This window comes from Muntiacus reevesi, chromosome 17, assembly GCF_963930625.1.
Source record: "Muntiacus reevesi chromosome 17, mMunRee1.1, whole genome shotgun sequence".
NCBI classification, from domain to species: Eukaryota; Metazoa; Chordata; class Mammalia; order Artiodactyla; family Cervidae; genus Muntiacus; species Muntiacus reevesi.
The window spans coordinates 41,524,859-41,546,944 of NC_089265.1; the positions used below are offsets into that span (position 1 = coordinate 41,524,859).

At 35.9% G+C, this 22,086-nt stretch overlaps 1 protein-coding gene across 3 annotated transcripts in view; it reads left to right on the top strand.

The window, feature by feature from the left end:
- LOC136148264 (putative COBW domain-containing protein 7) overlaps positions 1-22,086 on the top strand; it is a 42,006-nt gene that overhangs the window by 14,677 nt on the left and 5,243 nt on the right. For all 3 annotated transcript variants that reach the window (XM_065907729.1, XM_065907727.1, XM_065907728.1), the window contains exons 6-10: positions 1,807-1,853; positions 4,237-4,323; positions 5,527-5,571; positions 14,344-14,400; positions 17,190-17,241. In XM_065907729.1, coding sequence (XP_065763801.1) covers positions 1,807-1,853; positions 4,237-4,323; positions 5,527-5,571; positions 14,344-14,400; positions 17,190-17,241 — 288 coding nt within the window. The remainder of the gene's footprint in view (positions 1-1,806; positions 1,854-4,236; positions 4,324-5,526; positions 5,572-14,343; positions 14,401-17,189; positions 17,242-22,086) is intronic.

Below are 22,086 nucleotides of genomic sequence, written 5' to 3' on the forward strand. Positions count from 1 at the left end.
CATCTATAGTAGTATCATTTTGCCCCTAAAGTGGAATCAGTGCATTATTACTCTAGTTTTAGTTTAGACTAGTTTCCCCAAAAATAGAATTTGGCCAACTTTTAGGAGAAAAAAAATTTTTCTCTATAGATTTTACCAAGGCTAGTAAATAAAAGGATTACCAGCTTGCTCTTAGGTTCCAATTATCCAAATACCTTAATGATCTACCTCTTCGTGAATTGTAAAACTGATTTGATGAAATAATTTTGAATATAATTTTAGGTGATCATTATGCATATACTTTTATCCAGTTATTAATGACACTGAGTTGGACATGACTGAGTGACTTCGCTTTTACTTTTCACTTTCATGTATTGGAGAAGGAAATGGCAACCCACTCCAGTGTTCTTGCCTGGAGAATCCCAGGGACGGGGGAACCTGGTGGGCTGCCGTCTGTGGGGTCGCACAGAGTCAGACATGACTGAAGCGATTTAGCAGCAGCAGCAGCATACAAGAATGATTTTATATGACATAAAAAGCTTTCACAAAGGTTTTAAAATTCATTTTACTTCTACTGAGCCCTCTTGAAATTTTTGAAAAATCACCCTATGAATAGGTATCCTGTGATGGTGACAGTGTTAGATTTATTTTTCTCTTTTATGAAATAAGAATAGTCATTCCCCATAATTGCTATTAGGGATAAATGAGACCATGTTTATAAAAGGATTTAATAATTTGTGGAGTTCAATTCAAATACAAAAAATGTTATATAATATCAAATTGCCTCTGACATTAGTAGGCAACTTTTTCTTGTGACAGAGAACATCTGTTGAAGGTTAAGGTAATGAAGGTGAAACATTTTTTAGAGAACTTTATGACACTGGTGACTTTAGGGATATAAATAGGATTTTGGAAAAATAATATGTACTCCCAGAGAGATCACAACTATCCTGTGGACTTCTCTGTCAAAGTATTTTTGGTGCTATCTTGACTCTGGCAAGGTGCAGAATAAAGTTAACCAGAGAGGCCAAATCATTCAAGTGTAGGTTTCAAAATGTTGACTGACTTTTTGCTAAATATCAGACTGTGTCCTTCCCACAGATCATTTGTTTCTAGGGAATTGGAAGGGCCCAGCACGAGTTCACAGTGTGCCTGGTTCTGGGGGGGGGCTAGGATTGGAGGGAAGTCTGTTAAAGTACAATTCCAGTGGTTATCTCTTAAAAAAAAAAAAAAGTAATAATGAATATTTAGAACAAGGACAGTTTTGTAAAAAGGAAAATACCTAATTTCTGAACTCTAATGTTCTGTTTTTATGACATTATTTAAATCTGGAGGATTTTCCATTTAAGAAAAAGAAGAGGTCAGAGGACAAAATTTAAGCCTTATACCTCACATTCCCCTCAAAAAACCTCACAGGTTCACTGTAGGAAAAAATTTACAAGTGAGGAAGAAAACGGTTTCAGATAGAAAAGTTAGTCCTGAATTTGGATATTCAGTAATAGAACTTAATGGACCTTCCTGGTAGCTCAGTTGGTAAGGAATCCACCTGCAGTACAAGAGACCTGGGTTCAATCCCTGGATTGGGAAGATCCCGTGGAGAAGGAAATGGCAACCCACTCCAGTATTCTTGCCTGGAAAATCCCATGGACAGAGGAGCCTGGTGGGCTATAGTCCATGAGGTGGCAAGTCGGCCCCAACTTAGTGACTAAACCACCAAAAATAGAACTCGAAGTTTTTATTAGAGGTAGGAAGTAAAAATCCTTTTTGTTGACTGTAGGTTGTGTGTTACACCACAGTAACTTTTGTTCAAATTTTGTTTTTGTTTAGCATTTAGCAGAAGAAAAACCTGATGGACTTATCAATGAAGCTTCTAGGTATTCATTTGTTTAAAGTATTTACTGATTACTGGCTAAATGGAAAAAGGAAATTATTGGTAGAAAAAAAAACAAACTGAGAAACAAAAACATAATCAAGGAAAATCTTTTTCCTGTGTTTGAATTATTTATAATGGTCTGATAACTAAAATTTTATTTAAAACTATATTACAGCATAAACTGAGTGCTGAGCCCAGTTGTTCTTTGTGAGGAACTTTTAAATTGTTAACATTTAAAAATATTTCGTTGGCGGTGCGGGAACAACACTTCACGGGGAGGCCTGCGCCGCAGCCTGGGGAGCCCTCCCCGGGGTGGCAGGTCCAGCCCCTCCTGTCCCTGGCCGTGCTCTGCGGTGACGCCCTCCCACAAAAAAAAAAAAAGAAAAAAAAATATTTCGTTGTTTTCGTACAATTTCTTTGGATTGAAAATGATTGTTAAACAAGAGTTGATTCACTTCCTGCCTTCTTTCACAGTAATTCATTTGACTCAAATGTTCGCTGTTATTCAATGCAACAGAGGAACAATACAGAAATAGTTGCAGTTTGACATTTAGAACATTTTTTGTTTAAATACCTTTATGTTCCTATTTGGGTTCTCTTTAGACTTGGTCTACAGTGCTTACTCAGTCGTGTCCTACTCTTTCTGACCCCACGGACTGTAGCCTGCCAGGCTCCTCTGTCCATGGGATTGTCCTGGCAAGAATACTGGAGTGGGTTGCCATTTCCTCCTCCAGGTGATCTTCCCAACCCAGGAATAGAACCCATGTCTCTTATGTTTCCTGCATTGGCAGGCTGGTTCTTTACCACTAGCACCACCTCGAAAGCCCTCTCTTTAGACTTATGAATATTTAAATTATTTTGCCAACCCTAAGCATATTCTTGTTAAAGGGGAAAGAGTTTGGGAATAGGCAATAGTCCCAGGGAAGATCCCCTGGAGAAGGGAAAGACTACCCACTCCAGTATTCTGGCCTGGAGAATTCCATGGACTATACAGTTCATGGGGTTGCAAAAAGTTGGACACGACTGAACGACTTTTACTTTCACTTTCAATAGTCCCTGAATATGCTATTGTATTTAAAAGGGAGCTCTCCCTTCTCCCAGCCAAGATTTGCTGCAGATGATCCAAGCAAGTGATTGATTCCCTGTCATTTTGGAATATGGTACTCTGTTCTTTTATAATCCTGGCTAAACACTTCATTTGATATTTAGCTATGATTCACATTAGACTAAACTTAAATATTTCTGTGATTTTTTTCCTTATTAAAATGCATTTATTATAGAAAATATAAGTAAACCAAATAGAAAGTAGCAAAATGGGAATGGCAACACACTCCTTGCCTGCAGAATTCATGGATAGAGGAGCCTGGCGGGCTACACAGTCTGTGGGGTCTCAGAGTTGGACACGACTGAGCAACTAACACATACATAGAAACCAAAATAAAGTTACATACAGAAGCCCTTCAATTTGAATATTGCAGCTGTCTGTATTTTGAGATGTACATATTCAGTCTTTATTCATATGAAATTTACTTAAATAAAAATGGGATTGTGTTGTACCTACTGTTGAAACCTGCTTTTCAATGAATTAAAGTTGATTTATTTTTGAGAATCTGGTTGTTCTTTAAAAATAATAATAAAAAAAATAATCAGCTATACCATTAGGTAGTGTAAAACCAGTACTGGAAGCAGTCTAGTGATTAAACTTTCCTGAAGAATTGAGGAAATTTTAAAGAATCATAGAAAATAGAATTTCTAATCACAGTAAGCTATTTTGTTATCCAGTGTCCTATCAATTGGATTCTTTAACTTGAATTTCTGTAGTGTATCTATCTTATAGAGAAAATACATATTTGTAATGAAGAAGGTAATTGTTCAAGATCCTTATATATCTTCTTTAGTGTAGTTTTTAAAAAATGTTTAATATAGTATTAATGTTAAGTGAACTTGTTCTTTGTAATTTCTTTGAAAATTATGGTAACTATTACACAGAATACTTTAATAAGTAGACTGTCCTTGTTCCTAACATATTGGATATCAGAATTATGCATTTCTTTACCGAGAAAATCATGAGTTGAAAATCATCCTAATTATAAACCATCCTTGATTGTAAACTTTTTGAGACTTATCTTTATAGAAGTTTTAGAGTAGCCAGTAAGAACACTTAATAGATATTTTTTGAATGAATAATGTGAAATCTTAATTTACATAGTGATGAATGCACTTCATCCTTACTATTTGAAGAATGATAAACAGTTTAGGGGTAAATCAAATTATTACAGAGAGTACTGTATACTTTTAAATTGCTAATTGATCTGGAGGAGGTGTTTTCTGTTTTTCATTTCTTAGCTTTTCTCTTGACATCTGTTCTTTGTTTGCTACTTTAGGCAAGTTGCTTTGGCAGATATCATCATCATCAATAAAACAGACTTGGTTTCAGAAGAGGATTTAAACAAATTAAGAACAACTATTAGGTACAAAATTAGAAATGTGTGTTAAGTACCTGCACATTAAAAATGTATTATACAGAATATTTTTACTGTAACTGTTGCCTTGTAGAAATTTAAGGTTCACGATTGACTTGCTTCAGTTATCACAGAATCACATATTCAGGGAATCACATATTTTGTTGTTGCATAGTAGACTGTTATGTAAATAGTAATAAGTAAAATTGTTTTCCATTGATTGTAGAATATGCAGTTGAATGTTGTTGCCAGCCTGTTCTGTATAGCAATACGAGAAAAGACTTTAACAAAGCACTTTGATAAGTTACAGACTCTTTGGGCTTCTTACCCTTCATTGTACCTCAGACTTCTGACTGACTCAGAATTAGATTTGAAGAGTTGGAAGAAAGTAAACATATTTGAGAGGTAATAGCCATCAGGTTATAGAGTATATTCAAAAGAGAAGATTAAGGGTTTTGTGAATTAGTAGAGAGACTTGCCTCAGTATCATTGTTTGGGAAGTTTTACCCACGAGAACAATAGCAAATGTTGTCAGCAAATAACCCTAAAGGTAGTGAAATTGATTATATAAATAGATACTATACAGTATATTGAAAAGGATTTAGCAAATATTTTTGGCATCATAGAAAGGGAAGCATATTTCATTATCTCTGTACCAGAAAGGGGAGGACTGGCAGAGTAGATAGAGATCCTAGCCAGGGAACTGGGGAAATTATTCTATTAAAAAAAACAGGTGTGTGACTGAAACTGAGGACAGGCTGGGTTCAGAGCCACTCGTAACTAGGTTTTTATTTCTAGCATATGTACAGCCATTTCCACCAATGTGTGTTGAGGAAAATTAGGTGTCAGTTAAAAGTCTGATGTATTTACTCATTTCAAGAACATTAGAATTACTGGCTATTTATGAATCATTTTTTCTAAAGTGAAGGGTCTTTATGTAAACACAGAATTGTCTCTCGTCTGTCAGTTGTGTCTAGTGAGTCAGTAGATTTTTACGTATCATGTTTGATTGCATAAGTGGAATATACCTGATTTATGATGAGAAGGAAAAACCTAAACTATAAAAAATGTAAGTCTTCTTATTGTTTATTTTTCCCTAGCTGTATGATATACTTGTATATACTTACTTCATGTTTCAGAAATGATGTGGAGTGGTTTTTTAAAAAGTTAACATTTACTTTTTTACCCTCCTCATTTTTATATTTATTTCAGATCAATAAATGGACTGGGAAAAATTTTAGAAACACAGAGATCAAGGTACTTTTAAAAGCTATTACTAATATTAACAATAAATAATTTTAGTTAAGTAATTGGTAGCTATGTTTGATTCTAATATAAGAAAGACACGTACGTTTTTTAAAAAATGAGACCCAAAATTTTGTTTTAAATGTTCTTTATATATTACTTTGGCGTGTTTAGTTAATATGTTCACTTCTCATTGTAACTAATGCCTTAGAGCCATGGTTATAGTCTGTAACTGTGCCTTTGCTTTAACGAGGAAGAAAGCATAGGATTTTGAACCACTCAGGGAAGTAATTAGTACAGAAATCTGAAAAAGTATGCTATTAGGAATCTTACCTTAATTTGAGATGTTTAGATAACTTTTTAATATTTTTAAAACTTTCTTAGTGTTTCACAGTTGCAAAGTAAAACTGTCATGTAAAAATATGAGGAAGCTTTATGTTTAAGTTCCTGATACATTCTTTGTAAATATTTTTTATTTTGATTTCCTATAGGTTCTTCTCTCTTTTTAATTCTTTTCATACAGATGTGCCTTACGTTATAAAATAGATGTGTTCTTAAAACATCTGTGAAATGGATTTCTGTAGATTGAACTCTTATTTTGTATCGAGTGCTATCATGATTTCAGAAAATTTCTGTACAGGAGTATTTTTGTTAAGCTTATTTTTTTTTTTTTTAGCTAGAATGGCTCAGCAGCTGATAGACCCAGCAACATGCAGCCAGCAGCTCTGAGGCTGAGAGCTGGCCGTCTAGTGCCACCTGGTTCTTAATTCTGAGGTTCTGTCTTTGGAAGTCCGGCAGCAGCCTTACTTGAGTGGCTTGTCTGCTGTGGTAGAGATTAGAGGTGCTGACAGACTACCATAAGTGTCAGGCAGTAAGAACAGCAGCTGCTTGTATGCATGTGAACAGCTGGGGAATTAATTTGGTATGCGTTCTCAGAAGCTGCTCATCTGTTGGCAAGAGTAGCAGAAGAATGCCCTCAGTGTTAAGTCCTCTACAAGCATATGCCACATGTACTCCCTGCATTTCAGATTCCAGCGCAGAATGTCTCTGATAACCTAACTCACACCACGAGCCATTCCTCAGTGTCTGTCTTCTTCCTGTTGCATTTTATCATTTTCTTTCTTCTTAAATTTTCATCTCCTTAAAAAATAATATGCAGACAACCGCATAATGCTTAAGTTTTAAAAATCATATCTGTAAATAGATGTGATTATGTTGTAATAGATTTATTTGGTTTGTTTTTACAAACGTCGTAAACCAATTTTTTTAAAGGCCCTTGGATTTATCTTGCTTAATTTTTCTTTTTATTGACTTCAGTTTTCAACCTTTATGTCCCACATAAACATTTCATCTTAAATGGTTTATTTTGTTAACAGTTTTGATGTTTATATAATATTCCTAACATTTAGTGTCTCATTTTTTCAATAAACATGCAGTGATTAAATTTTATTTCAAATGCATAAATGAACAAGTGAATAACATCTCCTTTTTGCTTCTGTTTCTTCGATTGGTGTTTGCCAGTGCATCTGAGATACCAGGGGTTTTCTGAAATAGTACTTAAAATTTCTTTAATCCCTTAAGCATTTTGTGGTTGGCAAATGCTTATAATAGTAAAAATAGTAAAACTTATAATAGTATAGCAATTGTAAAACTTACAAACATGTGTAGAAAAGGCTTATCTTGAGTATTTAGTTAAGGAGTAAGAATGGTGTAGTATGTCTTATTGGTGAGACTTAAATTGATTTTGAGGCAAATGGAAATTCTAATGGACTTCAGAAGTATGTGTGGAAGATTAGAAGAAGTACCATTCTTTAACAGACTTTTTTTAATCTTGGAAATTTAAGTGGACTGAACAGAGGAAAACCAAAATTTAATTGATCGATAATAAGTTAATCAACTCAGTGATTTATTGAGCCTTCCACTAGTTGCTATACATTTTGTGGTATATTGACGATTTGAACAATGTATAAGGTAAAAACTCTGCCTTTAAGAAGATTAGAATATTTTAAAAACAAATATATTAAATACTATTTTACAATAGGAATATTAAAGACACAGGATCCTATAAGAATAGGAAGATAGAGGAACGACTATTCAACTCTTCTTGGTGAAGAGTCAGAAACTTTTGACTGAGCAGATGATTATTTACCTGAATCTTGAAGAACGAATAGGAGTTTTCCAGATGGACCAGAGTTGTTGCTGTTCAGTCACTCAGTCATGTCCAACTCTTTGTGACTCCAAGGACTGTGCCGGGCTTCCCTGTCATTCACCACCTCCTGGAGCCTGCTCACATTCAAGTCCATTGAGTCGGTGATGCCGTCCAACCATCTTGTCCTTTGTCATCCCCTTCTCCTCTTTGCTTCAGTCTTTCCCAGCATCACAGTCTTTTCCAGTGAGTCAGCTCTTCGCATCAGGTTGCCAAAGTACTGAAGCTTCAGTTTCAGCATCAGTCCTTCCAGTGAATGTTCAGGGTTGATTTGTTTAGAATTGACTGGTTTGATCTTGCAATCCAGTGGACTCTCAAGGAGTCTTCTCCAGCACCACAGTTCAAAGGCATCAATTCTTCAGTGCTCAGTCTTCTTTGTGGTCCAATTCTCACATTCAAATATGACTACGGGAAAAACAATAGCTTTGACTATATGGACCTTTGTTTGCAAAGAGATGTCTCTACTTCTTAATGTCATAGGTTTGTCATAGCTTTCCTTCCAAAGAGCAAGTGCCTTTAAATTTCATGGCTGCAGTCACCATCTGCAGTGATTTTGGAGCCTGAGAAAATAAAATCTGTTGCTGTTTCCATTGTTTCCCCATCTATTTGCCATGAAGTGATGGGACTGGATGCCATGATCTTGATTTTTTGGATGTTGAGTTTTAAGCCAGCTTTTTCACTTTCCTCTTTCACACTCATCAAGAAGCTCTTTTGTTCCTCTTCACATTCTGCCATAAGAGTAGTAGCATATGCATATCTGAAGTTATTGATATTTCTCCTGGTAGTCTTAATTCCAGCTTGTGCTGCATCCAGCCTGGCATTTTGCATGATGTACTCTGCATATATATATATATATATAAAAATTAGCAGGGTGACAATATACAGCCTTGATGTAATCCTTTTCCCAATTTTGAACCAGTCCATTGAGGCTTCCCTGGTGGCAAAGATGGTAAAGCGTCTGCCTACAATGCGGGAGACTTGGTGGGGTTCAGTCCCTGGGTCGGGAAGATCTTCTGGAGAAGGAAATGGCAACCCACTCCAGTATTCTTGCCTGGAAAATTCCATGGACGAAGGAGCCTGGTAGGCTACAGTCCATGGGGTTGCAAAGAGTCAGACATGACTGAGCGACTTCACATTCACATTCATATTGTTCCATTTCTAGTTCTAACTGTTGCTTCTTGACGTGCATATAGATTTCTCAGAATAAAGGTAAGGTGGTCTGGTATTCCATCTCTTGAAGAATTTTCTACAGTTTGTTGTGATTCACACAGTCAAATGCTTTAGCATAGTTAATGAAGCAGAAGTAGATGTTTTTCTGGAATTCTCTTGCTTTTTCTATGATCCAACAGATATTGGCAATTTAATCTCTGGTTCCTCTGCCTTTTATAAATCCAGCTTGTACATCTGTAAGTTCTCAGTTCATGTACTGTTGAAGCCTAACTTGGAGAATTTTGAGCATGACCTTGCTAGCATGTGAAATGAGTGCAATTTTGTGGTAGTTTGAACATTCTTTGGCATTACCTTTCTTTGGGATTGGAATGAAGACTGACCTTTTCCAGTCCTGTGGCCACTGCTGAGTCTTCCAAATTTGCTGGCATATTAAGGGCAGCACTTTCACAGCCTCCTCTTTTAGTATTGAAAATAGTTCAGCTGGAATTCCATCACCTCCACTAGCTTTGTTTTAGTGATGTTTCCTAAGGCCAACTTGACTTCACATTCCAGGATGTCTGGGTCTATCTGGGTCATTGAGATCTTTTTTGTATAGTTCTTCTGTGTATTCTTGCCACCTCTTCTTAATATCTTCTGCTTCTGTTAGGTCCACACTGTTTCTGTCCTTTATTGTGCCCATCTTTGCATGAGATATGCCCTTGGTATCTCTGATTTTCTTGAAGAGATCTCTAGTCTTTCCCATTCTATTGTTTTCCTTGCATTGTTCACTTAGGAAGTCTTTCTTATCTCTCCTTGCTATTCTTTGGAATTCTGCTTTAAATGGGTATATCTTTTCTTTTATTCTTTGCCTTTTGCTTCTCTTATTTCCTCAGCTATTTGTTAGGCCTCTTCAGATACCATTTTGCCTTTATGCATTTCTTTTTTGGGGGCATGGTTTTGATCACTGTCTCCTGTACAATGTTACAAACCTCCATCTGTAGTTCTTCAGGCACTCTGTCTATCAGATATAATCCCTTGAATCTACTTGTCACTTCTATCGCATAATTGTAAGAGATTTGATTTAAGTCATACCTGAATGGTCTACTGGTTTTCCTTACTTTCTTCAATTTAAGTCTGAATTTGGCAATAAGGAGTTCATGATTTGAGCCATAGTCTGCTCCCCGTCTTGTTTTACTGACTGTATAGAGCTTCTTCATCTTTGACTGCAAAGAATGTAATCAGTCTGATTTCAGTATTGACCATCTGGTGATGTCCATGTGTAGAGTCACCTCTAGTGTTGTTGGAAGAGGGTGTTTGCTATGACCAGTGCATTCCCTTGGCAAAACTCTGTTCGTGGTCTACTGGAGAAGGGAATGGCAAACCACTTCAGCATTCTTGCCTTGAGAACCCCATGAACAGTTTGAAATGGACCAGAGTATTAGTGTCTTTCTCAGCATAAGAAAGATTTTGTATTCCAGGAAGGTGTGAATATTTTAGAATGGGCAAAACACATTGTGTTAATATTATGTTGCAGAGAGGAAAAGACATATGACTATGGAGATGAAGAAATTACCTCAAAGAGTATTGAATGCCATGGTGCATGGTTTGGATTTTCTACTGTAGGCAGCAAGTTATTCTTGAAGGGTTTTAAAGGCAGTATGATTCTTGTGATATGGAGTGAATATGGTGCTATTCTCCAAGTTAGGATATTCAGGAAGGAGGAGCAACTTTGGGGTGGAGTTTCCCAGGTGGTTCTAGTGGTAAAGAATCCACCTGCCAAAGTAGGAGACACGCGAGACGTGGGTTTGATTCCTGGGTCAGGAAGATAGCCTAGAGGAGGGCATGGCAACCCAACTTGCCTGGAGAATCTAATGGATAGAGGAGCCTGGCAGGCTACAGTCCATGGGGTGGCAAAGAGTCGGACACAACTGAAGCAACTTAGGACCTACATAGCACAGTGATAGCACTGGGTTTGGTAAAGGGGATTAGTTCCATTTTGTAAACACTGAGTTTGAGATGCCACTTGGGAAGGCATTTGGAAATTTAGCTCTAGAAGTCAAGACTTACTATTTGATGTTATCAACTACTCGTAGATCTGGGATGGTCTGGTGGCCCATGTGTCTGACTCACTGAACTTTGAAAAGACTTCTGGAGTAGTAGCGGAAACTCCCCTCCCCTGAGAGAGCCAGAGTCCTCTTCCTTTTCCATTCTCCTGCTCCTAGTTTTAGGCTACTTAAAGCAGTCTTTAGACATAGGGATAATTGAAAGCTCCTCGTAGGGAAAAGATTAGGTACTTCTGGCATGATAGTTCAAGAAATTAGGAGAAATTATGAGCTTTGGAACTTTTTTCTTCTTTGTTTGCTTCATTCTGCCATTCAGTTTTTAAATGATAGTAATAGTCTTTTTATTTTTTATTTTTTCTATATTAATGTTTTGGAAGAGATCTGTTGCTTTTATCTCTGAAGGGAAAAATTAAATAAAATTTGATGCCATGAAAATTAGTTTTCTAGTTACATGCCTTGGATGAGTGATGAAATTTGTTTTTTGATGGTGGTGCTAAATTTGGGGAAAGTCCATGACAACTTTCATCTGGAACCTCAGACTTTTCTCTTTTCCTTTCCATTGAGAATCTGGTGAGATACAGAGAGGGACTTTGATACTTTTTGTTCTCTGTACAGTTTATCCTGTCTAGCTCTTTTATTGATACCGTCTGGTTTGGAAATATCAAAAGAATCTGGGTATGAAGCAGAATAATCTCTAAATCTGATCTGTATTCTCAAGAATACTGTTGTGGTGAAAACTGTAGATTGTTTAGAAGCTTGTGTTTAGTTGGCCTGAATTTTGATATTCACACAATTAGCATGTGTAAACTTTTTAAACTTTAAGCTATTTCCTAAGTTAAAGATGACAAACTTGGTGAAAAACTTCATTCACTTGTCACCTGTCAGTATAAATATTTGCTTAACTGTGATGGTATGAAAGGAAATATGTTTAATATTAAGGCTTTGGTCTCTTATGTAAATTGATATTCAGAAATTTTTTTCATGGAACATTTACTTCTTTGCTTGATTATTTTCCTAATTCTGCTCATCTAGAATGTCAAGAATTTGAAATATTACAATCTGTTAACATAGAACTCTGGAGTATCCCCCTTTTAACAAGGTGGGAATTTGTCTGCCTTGTTTCAGGATAAGGTTCATAATTTAACAGACTCTTGTTGCTGTAAGTATGAATATATGACAGACTATTGAGAATGAACAAAGCAGACACAGCTGGTCAGCCCTAAGTTAAAGGAGATGACTTTTACATGTTTTTATATTTGAAAAAATTTTGACAAAATTTTTCTCAAGTGAAATCTCATTTTCCTTGTCAGAAAATTTAATGAATGTTCAGCATATCCCTGGAGTCTAATTTTGAAACCTGATCTTACTGGTTGTCGTTTTTCTTCAAACATTTCTTCATTGTAGCTTTGTTTGTGGAGAAATCACTGTCCTTTACTGTTTCATGTTGTTGTTTAGTCCCTCACTCATGTCCAACTCTTTTTGCGACCCCCTGGACTTTGTGGCCCTCCAGGATCCTCTGCTTTTCAGGCAAGAGTACTGGAATGGGTTGCCATTCCCTTCTCCAGAGGATCTTCCCGACCCAGAGATGGAACTCCCGTCTCCTGCACTGCAGGCAGATTCCACTCCTGGGCCACCAAGGAAGCCCTTACTGTTTCATAGGCTGGCATAAAAATTGGAACTCAATCACAATTCTTTATAAATAGGAAAAGGAGTACGTCAAGGATGTATATTGTCACTGTGCTTATTTAAGTTATATGCAGAGTACATCATGAGAAATGCTAGGCTGGATGAAGCACAAGCTGGAATCCAGATTGCCAGTAGAAATATCAATAACCTCAGATATGCAAATGATACCACCCTTATGGCAGAAAGTGAAGAAGAAATAAAGAGCCTCTTGATGAAAGTGAAAGAGGAGAGTGAAAAAGTTGGCTTAAAGTTCAACATTCAGAAAACAAAGATAATCGCATCCAGTTCCATCACTTCATGGCAAATAGATGGAGAAAGTGGACACAGTGGCATACTTTATTTTGAGGGATTCCAAAATCACTGCAGATGGTGACTGCAACCATGAAATAAAAAGATGCTTACTCCTCAGAAGGAAAGTTATGACCAACCTAGACAGCATATTAAAAAGCAGAGACGTTACTTTGCCAGCAAAGGTCTATCTAGTCAAGACTGTGGTTTTTCCAGTAGTCATGTATGGATGTGAGAGTTGGACTATAAAGAAAGCTGAGTGCTGAAGAATTGATGCTTTTGAACTGTGGTGTTGAAGAAGACTCTTGAGAGTCCCTTGGACTGCAAGGAGATCCAACCAGTCCATCCTAAAGGATATCAGTCCTGAATGTTCATTGGAAGGACTGATGCTGAAGCTGAAACTCCAATACTTTGGCCACCTGATCAAAGAGCTGACTCATTTGAAAAGACCCTGATGCTGGGAAAAATTGAAGGTGAGAGAAGGGGATGACAGAGGATGAGATGGTTGGATGACATCACTGACTCAGTGGACATGAGTTTGAGTAAACTCTGGGAGTTGGTGATGGACAGGGAGGCCTGGCGTGCTGCAGTCCATGGGGTCGCAAAGAGTCGGACATGACTGAGCGACTGAACTGAAGTTAACTGAATGCTGATTGTGATATGATAACCTCTTCTGACTTCAATCTCTGCTTTCCTAACAAGGCTTAATTACCACTAAATAATTTTAACAGAAGTAATGTTTATTCAGCTAGAGCACTAACAGGAAGTTTCAGTCTATATGCAACCCCATCTGAAGGAAATAAAATCAAACCATATTCTTTGGATATAGATAAGGGTACTAGTGTAAATATTTATGTATTGATTGTTTGACTGCTTATATTCTCATGATACTACTTGTATCATGAAAGATGGAGTAAAAGAAATATAATAATTTCAAAGATAATGTTCCTATACTACTTCATTATTTACATTTGTTCAATTTCACTCATTTCATCCTGAGTAGTAAACTGCTACTTTTGAAAGGTTTCAGTTTTTTAACCAATTTTTTTTTTGCTATAAAAATCTAGTTTGACAAGCTCAAGTTTTTAGAACTAAAAAGACAATTTAAGTAAAAACAAACCAAAAAACCCACTACAGTTTATTGAAGCAATTTCAAAATAATTTTCTGCCTTGGTCTGAAACCATTCTGTTTTTAAATTTTTATGCATAAATCCCATAGAAATTTTTTACAACAGCTTTTTTGTTCCTTGCCTGTCATGTTTATATGTTTTCCCAAAATAGTATATATTAATTAATTTTTATGCCTACATTTCTGGCAAAATATAGATTCCTTTTCTTTATTAATTGTATTTTACAGAATTTAACACTTCACGTTGGTGTTCTTCCTTTTAGAGTTGACCTTGCAAAAGTATTAGATCTTCATGCCTTTGACAGTCTCTCTGGAATAAGGTATGTTTCCTGTCCTGCTTTGGTCACTTTTACTATAATGTATTTTTTTCCTCTACAGTTATAGGTATTAAAAGAGTGATTTATACAGATGTACATTTGATTTATGCTTCCTGTCACATCTTTGATGTTCTAGATCATTCCTAATGATTATGTTCTTGAAAGTTTTGCTAACTGGTTGTTTGGAAATCACATGTATTTTCCTACAGAAGTTACAGTGTAAGTGGTACTTAACTTCAGAGATTTAATGTTAATATTTCTTTCCCAACCACTGTGTGTAATTCTTCTATGAGAAAACACATGAAATACATAGAAAGCTTTAGTTTGGGGTATTCCCACAAGCACTCCTTTTCCTGTAGATTGGATCAGTTTCCTATCTCTTTCCCCAGGGACTCATTTTGATAAGGGAAAGAACAAATAATTCTTCCCTGGTCATTGATATCTTTTTTTTTTAACCATCCTTAACCAGTTTTAACTGTGTAGTTCATTCAGTAGTGTTAAGTATATTCACATTGTTTGCAATGGATCTACTTTTTCATGTTGCAAAACTGAAGCTCTGTACCAATCTGATGACAACTCCTGGTTTTCCTCTCCTTGTAGCCCCTAGTAACTACCACTGTGTCATCTGTTTCTAAGAATTTGATAACTTTAGGTACCTCAAATTAGTGAAATCATACAGTATTTGTCCTATTGTCACTAACTTATTTCACTTAGTTCTCAAGGTTCATCTGTTCTGTAGCACGTGACAATATTGTCTTCCTTTTTAAGGCTAAATAATATTCCATTGTATATGTCATTTTTAAATTTATCCATTTATTCATTGATAATGACATTCAGGTTGCTTTCACCTCTTGGCTATTGTGAATAATTCTGCAGTGATCATGGGTTGGGTGTACAAATATCTTTTCAAGACCCTGCCTTAAATTCTTTGGATATATGCCCAGAACTGAGATTGCTGGATCATATGGTAGTTCTATTTTTAATATTTTGAGGAACCATCATATTGTTTTCCATAGCAGCTGCACCATTTTACATTCCCACAAACAGTGCATAAGTGTTCCGATTTTTCCACATCCTTGCCAACACTTGCTATTTTCTGTTGGTTTTGGTAGTAGCTGTCCCAGTGGGTGTGAGGTGCGTTGTGGTTTTGATTTGCATTTCTAAAACGATTAGCTATTGAGCATCTTTTCAATTACTTGCTGGCCATTTGTATATTATCTTTGGAGAAATGTCTATTCAGATACTTTGCCCATTTTTTATTTGGATTATTATTATTTTTTTTGTGTGTGTGTGGCTGAAATGTAGGTGTTCTTAAATAATTTAGGTATTAACCCCTTATCAGATGCATGATTTGCAAATATTTTCTCCCATTTCCTCTGAAGTAGATGAGTGATAGTGAGAGGTATGACTTATGTGAGAGGTGACCTCTCTGTACCCAAAGGAAAGGAGCATCCTTATCTCTGATGATGGAATCTCAGGGCACAGACCTTGCTGAGTTTCCCGTTGTTTACCACACTTGGCTTATCCTCTGTCCTGTCATAGCTCCGTGGCTTTCCACTCTTCATCAAACTTGGCACAGAAACACCCAGGTTTACCCTTTCTTCAGGTCTTCATTTCACTATGAAGTTTTCTTTGTCAACCAAAACCCTTATTAAGTGAATGTATATGCTTTTCTTAATCTTTGTCAGTCTAATTTTCAGACACACCCAGGGATTTAAAAGGTAGAGGAAAACTTTTTCTTCCCTGTGGAAGTAGTAAGCAGTCATTGTCCAATATTAAATATTAAACACAGGGAAAGAACATAGAATTTTTTCAAAGTTTCCAAAGTAATTTCATTCCACACTTACTGCATTAGTGATGCTTAAAAGAAATAACTACTTAACGTTAAGGCCCTGCTCTGGATAAGGTCTTTGCATAACTTTTCTTTGTGCTTAGATGCTTAACAAGAGAATCCTTTCCTGAGCAACCAGCTGGGAAGGATTTAATTTGACACTGTCCCTACTGAGACCCCCCAAGGACACTCATTCCCTTCAGCAGTTCCTACAAGCCTTTTCTCTTTCCTAAACTTGCTGTTACTCATTTACCCCTCACTGTTCTCCAAGGCAAAACATCTGCAAGGTTTTAAGTCCTTTTCCTCCTCCCAACCTACCCCCATCAGTCTCTAAATGTATGCTGCAGTTGTTGTGGTTGTAATTTGTTATGGCATATTGATCTTTAGCTCCTTTTATATCAGAACAATGTATTTCTAGGAGTCTTTTAGTTTTCTGTCAGCCACTGGTAACTGACTGAATAGAAGGCTTATTTTTATGGATACTGTTAATTTTTTGTTTTTGTTTGTTTGTTAATTTTTTTAAAGTAGATATATTCAAGGGAAAACATTGATATGAAAAAAACTTACACTTCTAGTTTTCTTTAGGTTCAAGCATTATTTTCACGGGGAGAGTAGATGAAATGTTCAGCAGTTGTAAAATGCTTAGGTATATTTTCCTGGTCCTATTTTAGGTCTTTTGGAAATAAGAAGAAACCTATTTAACCACACAAAATAGTTAAGATTAGTTTTTCTCTATATTGTGTGTATATGTATGTATGTCAATGAATGTACATTTTTATGAGAGGTTTGTAAGCAGTCTGCTAGCATTTATCTATTAGAATATGTAAACAGCATGTAAAATTGGAACTATGTAACAAATTCAGCTGTGGAAGTTCTCTCCTATTTAGCTTTGTCTCTAAGTAATATATAAGGTGAAATGAGAAATATGTTGAGCTCTGAATTTATAACCAGTTATTCTTAGTTTGCAGAAAAAACTTCAACATGTGCCAACAACACCGCCTCATCTTGATCAGGTAAAAAAAAAATCTTAAAAAATCATCTTTAACTACCTTGTTCTGTTTAGAATTGTTTTATTAGAACTCTTTTTTAAAAACCATTTTTTAACTGTTTTGATAGTTTTCATAATTTAAATGTTCTTGAGGCCATCATGTAGATCTAGCTTCATATAGATCTAGCTTCTTAATGCGTAATAAGAGTTCATCAAACGAGAGTTATTTAAAATCTTAGAAAATCATGCTTCTGGCTTCTCCATTCTACATGGCAGTCACCATATTTTGATTAGTTCTTTTGATGAGAATTACTATATAAAAGTGGCCTAGGGGTTCTTTATGCAGCCTATTTTTAAGTATATTTAACTAACTGATTAAGGAAAAGTCTGCAATAAACAGCCATGGCTTATTTAAATAAAAACTGACTTTGGAAAGGCAGGAAAGATGCTGGGAACAAAGTGTATTTTCACTGTACCCACCTTTTTTTAAAGCAACTTGTGGATGGTGGAGCTTAAGGATAACTTCTCTCTTCCGCGTAAACACTGTGAGAAGGGGGCCTGTGAGTGCGCAGTGTGTCTTGCTTTGTCTCCTTTTCCTTGAGACTGTCACTTATTTTTTGAATCAATTTTAATAGGGCCACGATAACAGCATACTTATCCGTCTTCATTTTGGCTCATATTTATGGGGAGCTATACTACCACATTTGTGTCATTTTTCTCTGAGAAACTTTTCTTAACAGAATATTCATGACTTACTTATTTTACAACTGAAAGTTTGTATCTCTTAGTTCTCTTCACCTGTTTTGCCTATCCACCTGACCCTTCTCTTTGGCAACCACCAGTTTGTTCTCTGTTATCTGTGAGTCTGTTTCTGTCTTGTTACACATGTTTATTTGTTTTGCTTTTTGGGTTTCTACATATAAGTGAATTCATGGTATTTATCTTTTTCTGTGTGATTTATTTTACTTAACATAAGACTTGTAGGCCCATCCGTAGTGTCACAAATGGTAAGATTTCAGTCTTTTTATAGTTGAGTAATATTCTGTTGTATGTATACACGTACATATGTGCATGTGTGCATGCACCCCCACCTACACACCCACATACACCATATCTTCTTTATGCATTCATTTCTTGGTGAACACTTAAGATTCCTGTTTTCATATCTTAGCTATTGTAAATACATAATGAACATTAAGGGGCATTTATCTTTTTGAATTACTGTTTTTATTTTCTTAGAAGTGGAATTGTTAGACATGACTGGGCTACTGAACAACAACAAATGATAGTCCTATTTTTTTGAATAAGCTTCATTACTGTTTTCCATAGTGGCTGTGCCAATTTTCATTTCTGCCAATGGTGCATGAGAGTTCTGTTTTCCCCACATCTTCACGAACACTTATTATTTGTTGTCTTTTTGAGAATAGCCATTCTGAAAGATGCGAGGTCGTATCTTATTGTGGTTGATTTGCTTTTCCCTGATGCTTAGTAATGTTGAGCATCTTTTCACATGTCTGTTGGCCATCTATATGTCTTCCTTGCAAAAATGTTTGTTCAAGTCTTCTGCTCATTTTTGAATTAGATTGTTTGGGTTTTTTGTGACACTGAGTTGTATGATTTTTTATGTATTTTGGATATTAATCATGTGTTAGACAAATCAATTGCAAATTGCCTTTTCATTTTGTTGAAGGTTTCTTTTGCTTTGCAAAAATGTTTTAGTTTGATGTATTTCCATTCTTTTATTTTATTTTGGTTGCTTTTATCCAAGGAAATAGATCCAAAAAAATAATCGCCAAGACTTATATCAAAGAGTGTAGTGCCTCTGTTTTCTTCTAGGAGTTTTTTGGTTTTAGCTCTTAAATTTAATCTTTTATCCATTTCAAGTTTGTGTTATAAGAAAGTGGTCTAGTTTCATTCTTTTGCCTGTAGCTGTTCTGTTTTTCCAGTACCATTTGCTGAAGAGACTATCTTTTCCATGTTGTATATTCTTGCCTCCTTTGTTGTAAATTGATTGACAATATGAGTGTGAGTTTATTTCTGGGCTCTGTATTCTATATCCTTATGTGTTTGTTTTTATATCAGTTCTGTAGAACTTACTGTAACTTTGTAGTATAGTTTATAATCAAGAAATGTGATATTCCAATCTTTGTCCTTCTTTCTTTTTTAAAAAAGTTCTACAGGAGATTCTGATGCACTTTCCTACTTTAGGTATATCAACATAGGGCCAAGTATAATATAATATTGCAGACCAAGGATGTGAGATTCAGTTACATGAACAGTCTCATTTGATTTGGTGGATCTGAGGCTTCATGAAAGATAGATTTTTGTTTTGTTTTGTTTTTTTAACATATAGTAAAGCATACTTGTTTTTAGTTTGCAAGTCAATGCATCTTTATTTATATTTGTGCATGTGTATTTGTATGAACACACGAACAGATATCTCTGTAATTCTTACTGAGATCAAGATAAATATTTCCAAAAGTGTTAAGAGAATTTCTTTGTGCCCCTTCCCGGTCATTAACCCTTCTTCTTCCAGAGTTGTAACTGCTATTATGATTTATACACCAACAAGAAACCTTAAACTAGGAGACTTTTTGTTTTTTTGTGTATTTTTTTTTTCTTTTGAACTGGAAGAAATAAGGAAAAGAGCAGTCCAGATTTTTAAAAGTGGGAAAGGAACAGTGCTCCAGAAGAGAAGTCCTGATGAATGCTTGGTATTAGAATTTGAGCTTAAGTGTTAGGCTTTGATTTGCTAGGCAAAGAGAATTCATTCTGTACTATTAGACAGTGTCCAGTAAGCTGGATTGGAGTGTGGAGTCAGGAGACCAAGCAGGAAGATACTGCGGAAGTCCATATACCCTGTGATGAGGGCCTTATCTGTGTTGTTTACAGTAAGAATGGAAATGGTAGACAGTGAGCACTGTTAAACAGGTCGGCTTGCTTGGATAGCCTTACTAACTGATGGTGAGTAGGAAGGAAAGATGGAGGTGATGGAAAACAAGCCTAAATGGACAAAAGGGACCTATTATTAGTAATAGAAATAGGGAAATCTAGAAGGCAGACTGATTTGTATAAAAACACCAAATGTTTAGCTGTGTACCTAGTGGCAGGATATCATAGCAGAGGTGTCACAGGGAAGGAGAAGCCAGAGGAGTGGAGTGTGGAGAAAGGGATTTTGTGTTTAAGCACATTAGTGGGCTTAGTTTTCCAGATAAAAAAAGATACAGAAGTTACTATTACATGTTAGATATTGTTTGCAAAAGAGTGGGAAACTGAGGGAGATAGCCCGGTAGGTTAAAGAACAAACAGACCAAAATGCTAATATTTAAGAGTTATTCCTAAATTTTATTTTAGGGGCAGTACCTTATTTTGCTTTAGTCTTCTAAATTACTGCTTCAGTTTTCTGCTTCTTTCTGTGTACAGGAAAAGGAGAGTTAATTTTAGATTCAAAATAAACTGGAAAAAGTCTGAAATGGGTAATACCTAGAACATATTATGTATGTCATTAAAGTTTTATCCCTGAATGATGTTTAATGCATTTGTTTGTTTTTCATGGATTTCTTGTTCATTCTGATAAAGAGGAGCTGGGTTTGAATGGGGAAAGGTAGATGAGAAAACCCAGGTGTCAATCTATGTATACTTAGTAGAGCCAGTGGTGAACTCTTGACTTGTAACCCTCATCTTCTGCACTGCACATTTATGGGTTTCATCTTCTTTATTGTTTAATTGCTATGTCTGTCTGACTCTTTTGCGACCCATGAACTGTGGCCCACCAGGCCCCTCTGTCCAGTATTCTTTCCAGGCAAGAATACTGGAGTGAATTGCTGTTTCAAGGAAATGGCAACCCACTCCAGTATTCTTGTCTGGAGAATCCTATGGACGGAGGAGCCTGGTAGGCTACAGTCCATGGGGTTGCAAAGAGTCGGACACGACTGAACGACTTGACTTTCACTTTCACTTCTCCAGGGAATCTTCCTGAGCTAGGGACTGAACCTGCCTTGGCAGGTGGATTCTTTCCCACTGAGCCACCTCATCTTCTTTAGGATTTGTCTAAAATGAGAAGAGTTTATTGGTACAGAAAAACATCTGGTTCTAAAATGTCTCTCTCCCTTGAGTCCCATGATGCATGGTTTTAGTTTTTAAAACCTTTTTTAAAAATTTCACATTGGAGTTAATTGTACTCTTTAGAAATACCATCATATCTCTAACTTGCCAAAAGCAAAAATAATTCCTGATACAGTATTGAGTCCTATATTGAGACATTCCCAACATTAAAAGCCAAGTTATCCAACTTGAATAAGATGCATATTAAACATTTTTAAAGATTAAATTACTGCTGTCTTTTTAAATTAACAAATTATGTTTCATTTGGCAACCTTTTTGCTATGTATTTTAATATGCTTTATGACTTGCTATACATTTTGGTATGGATTTTTATGTGTGATTTGTAACGTTAAGATATGTGTTTCTAGGCAATTATGCAATGCTGTATATTAGTGTATTCTTTCTGTTTTAAAGCTTGGCTTGAGCATCTTATTCTCCAAGATGGGGTTTTTGCTTTTGTTGTGTTATGCTTAGCTCCTGTGTATTTTTATCATTAATTTAAAAATTTTGGGTTACTGTGGCAAATGGAGGTTTGGATTTTAATTATGTGCTCAGCTAGAGGAAATCTTAAACTTCTGATTCGTTAGAGTGGTCAGTGAGAGATTTATCAAGATCAGGAGAAAAAATAAATCTCAAAGTCAATATTCTATAAATGTTGATGTCAACCTTCTAAAACTCCTTCTCATCTCTAGGAACTCTTCTTCCCTTGGAACATGTTCAGTTAGAGATAAACTGAATCTTTCAATTTGTATTTATATTTCCCAGA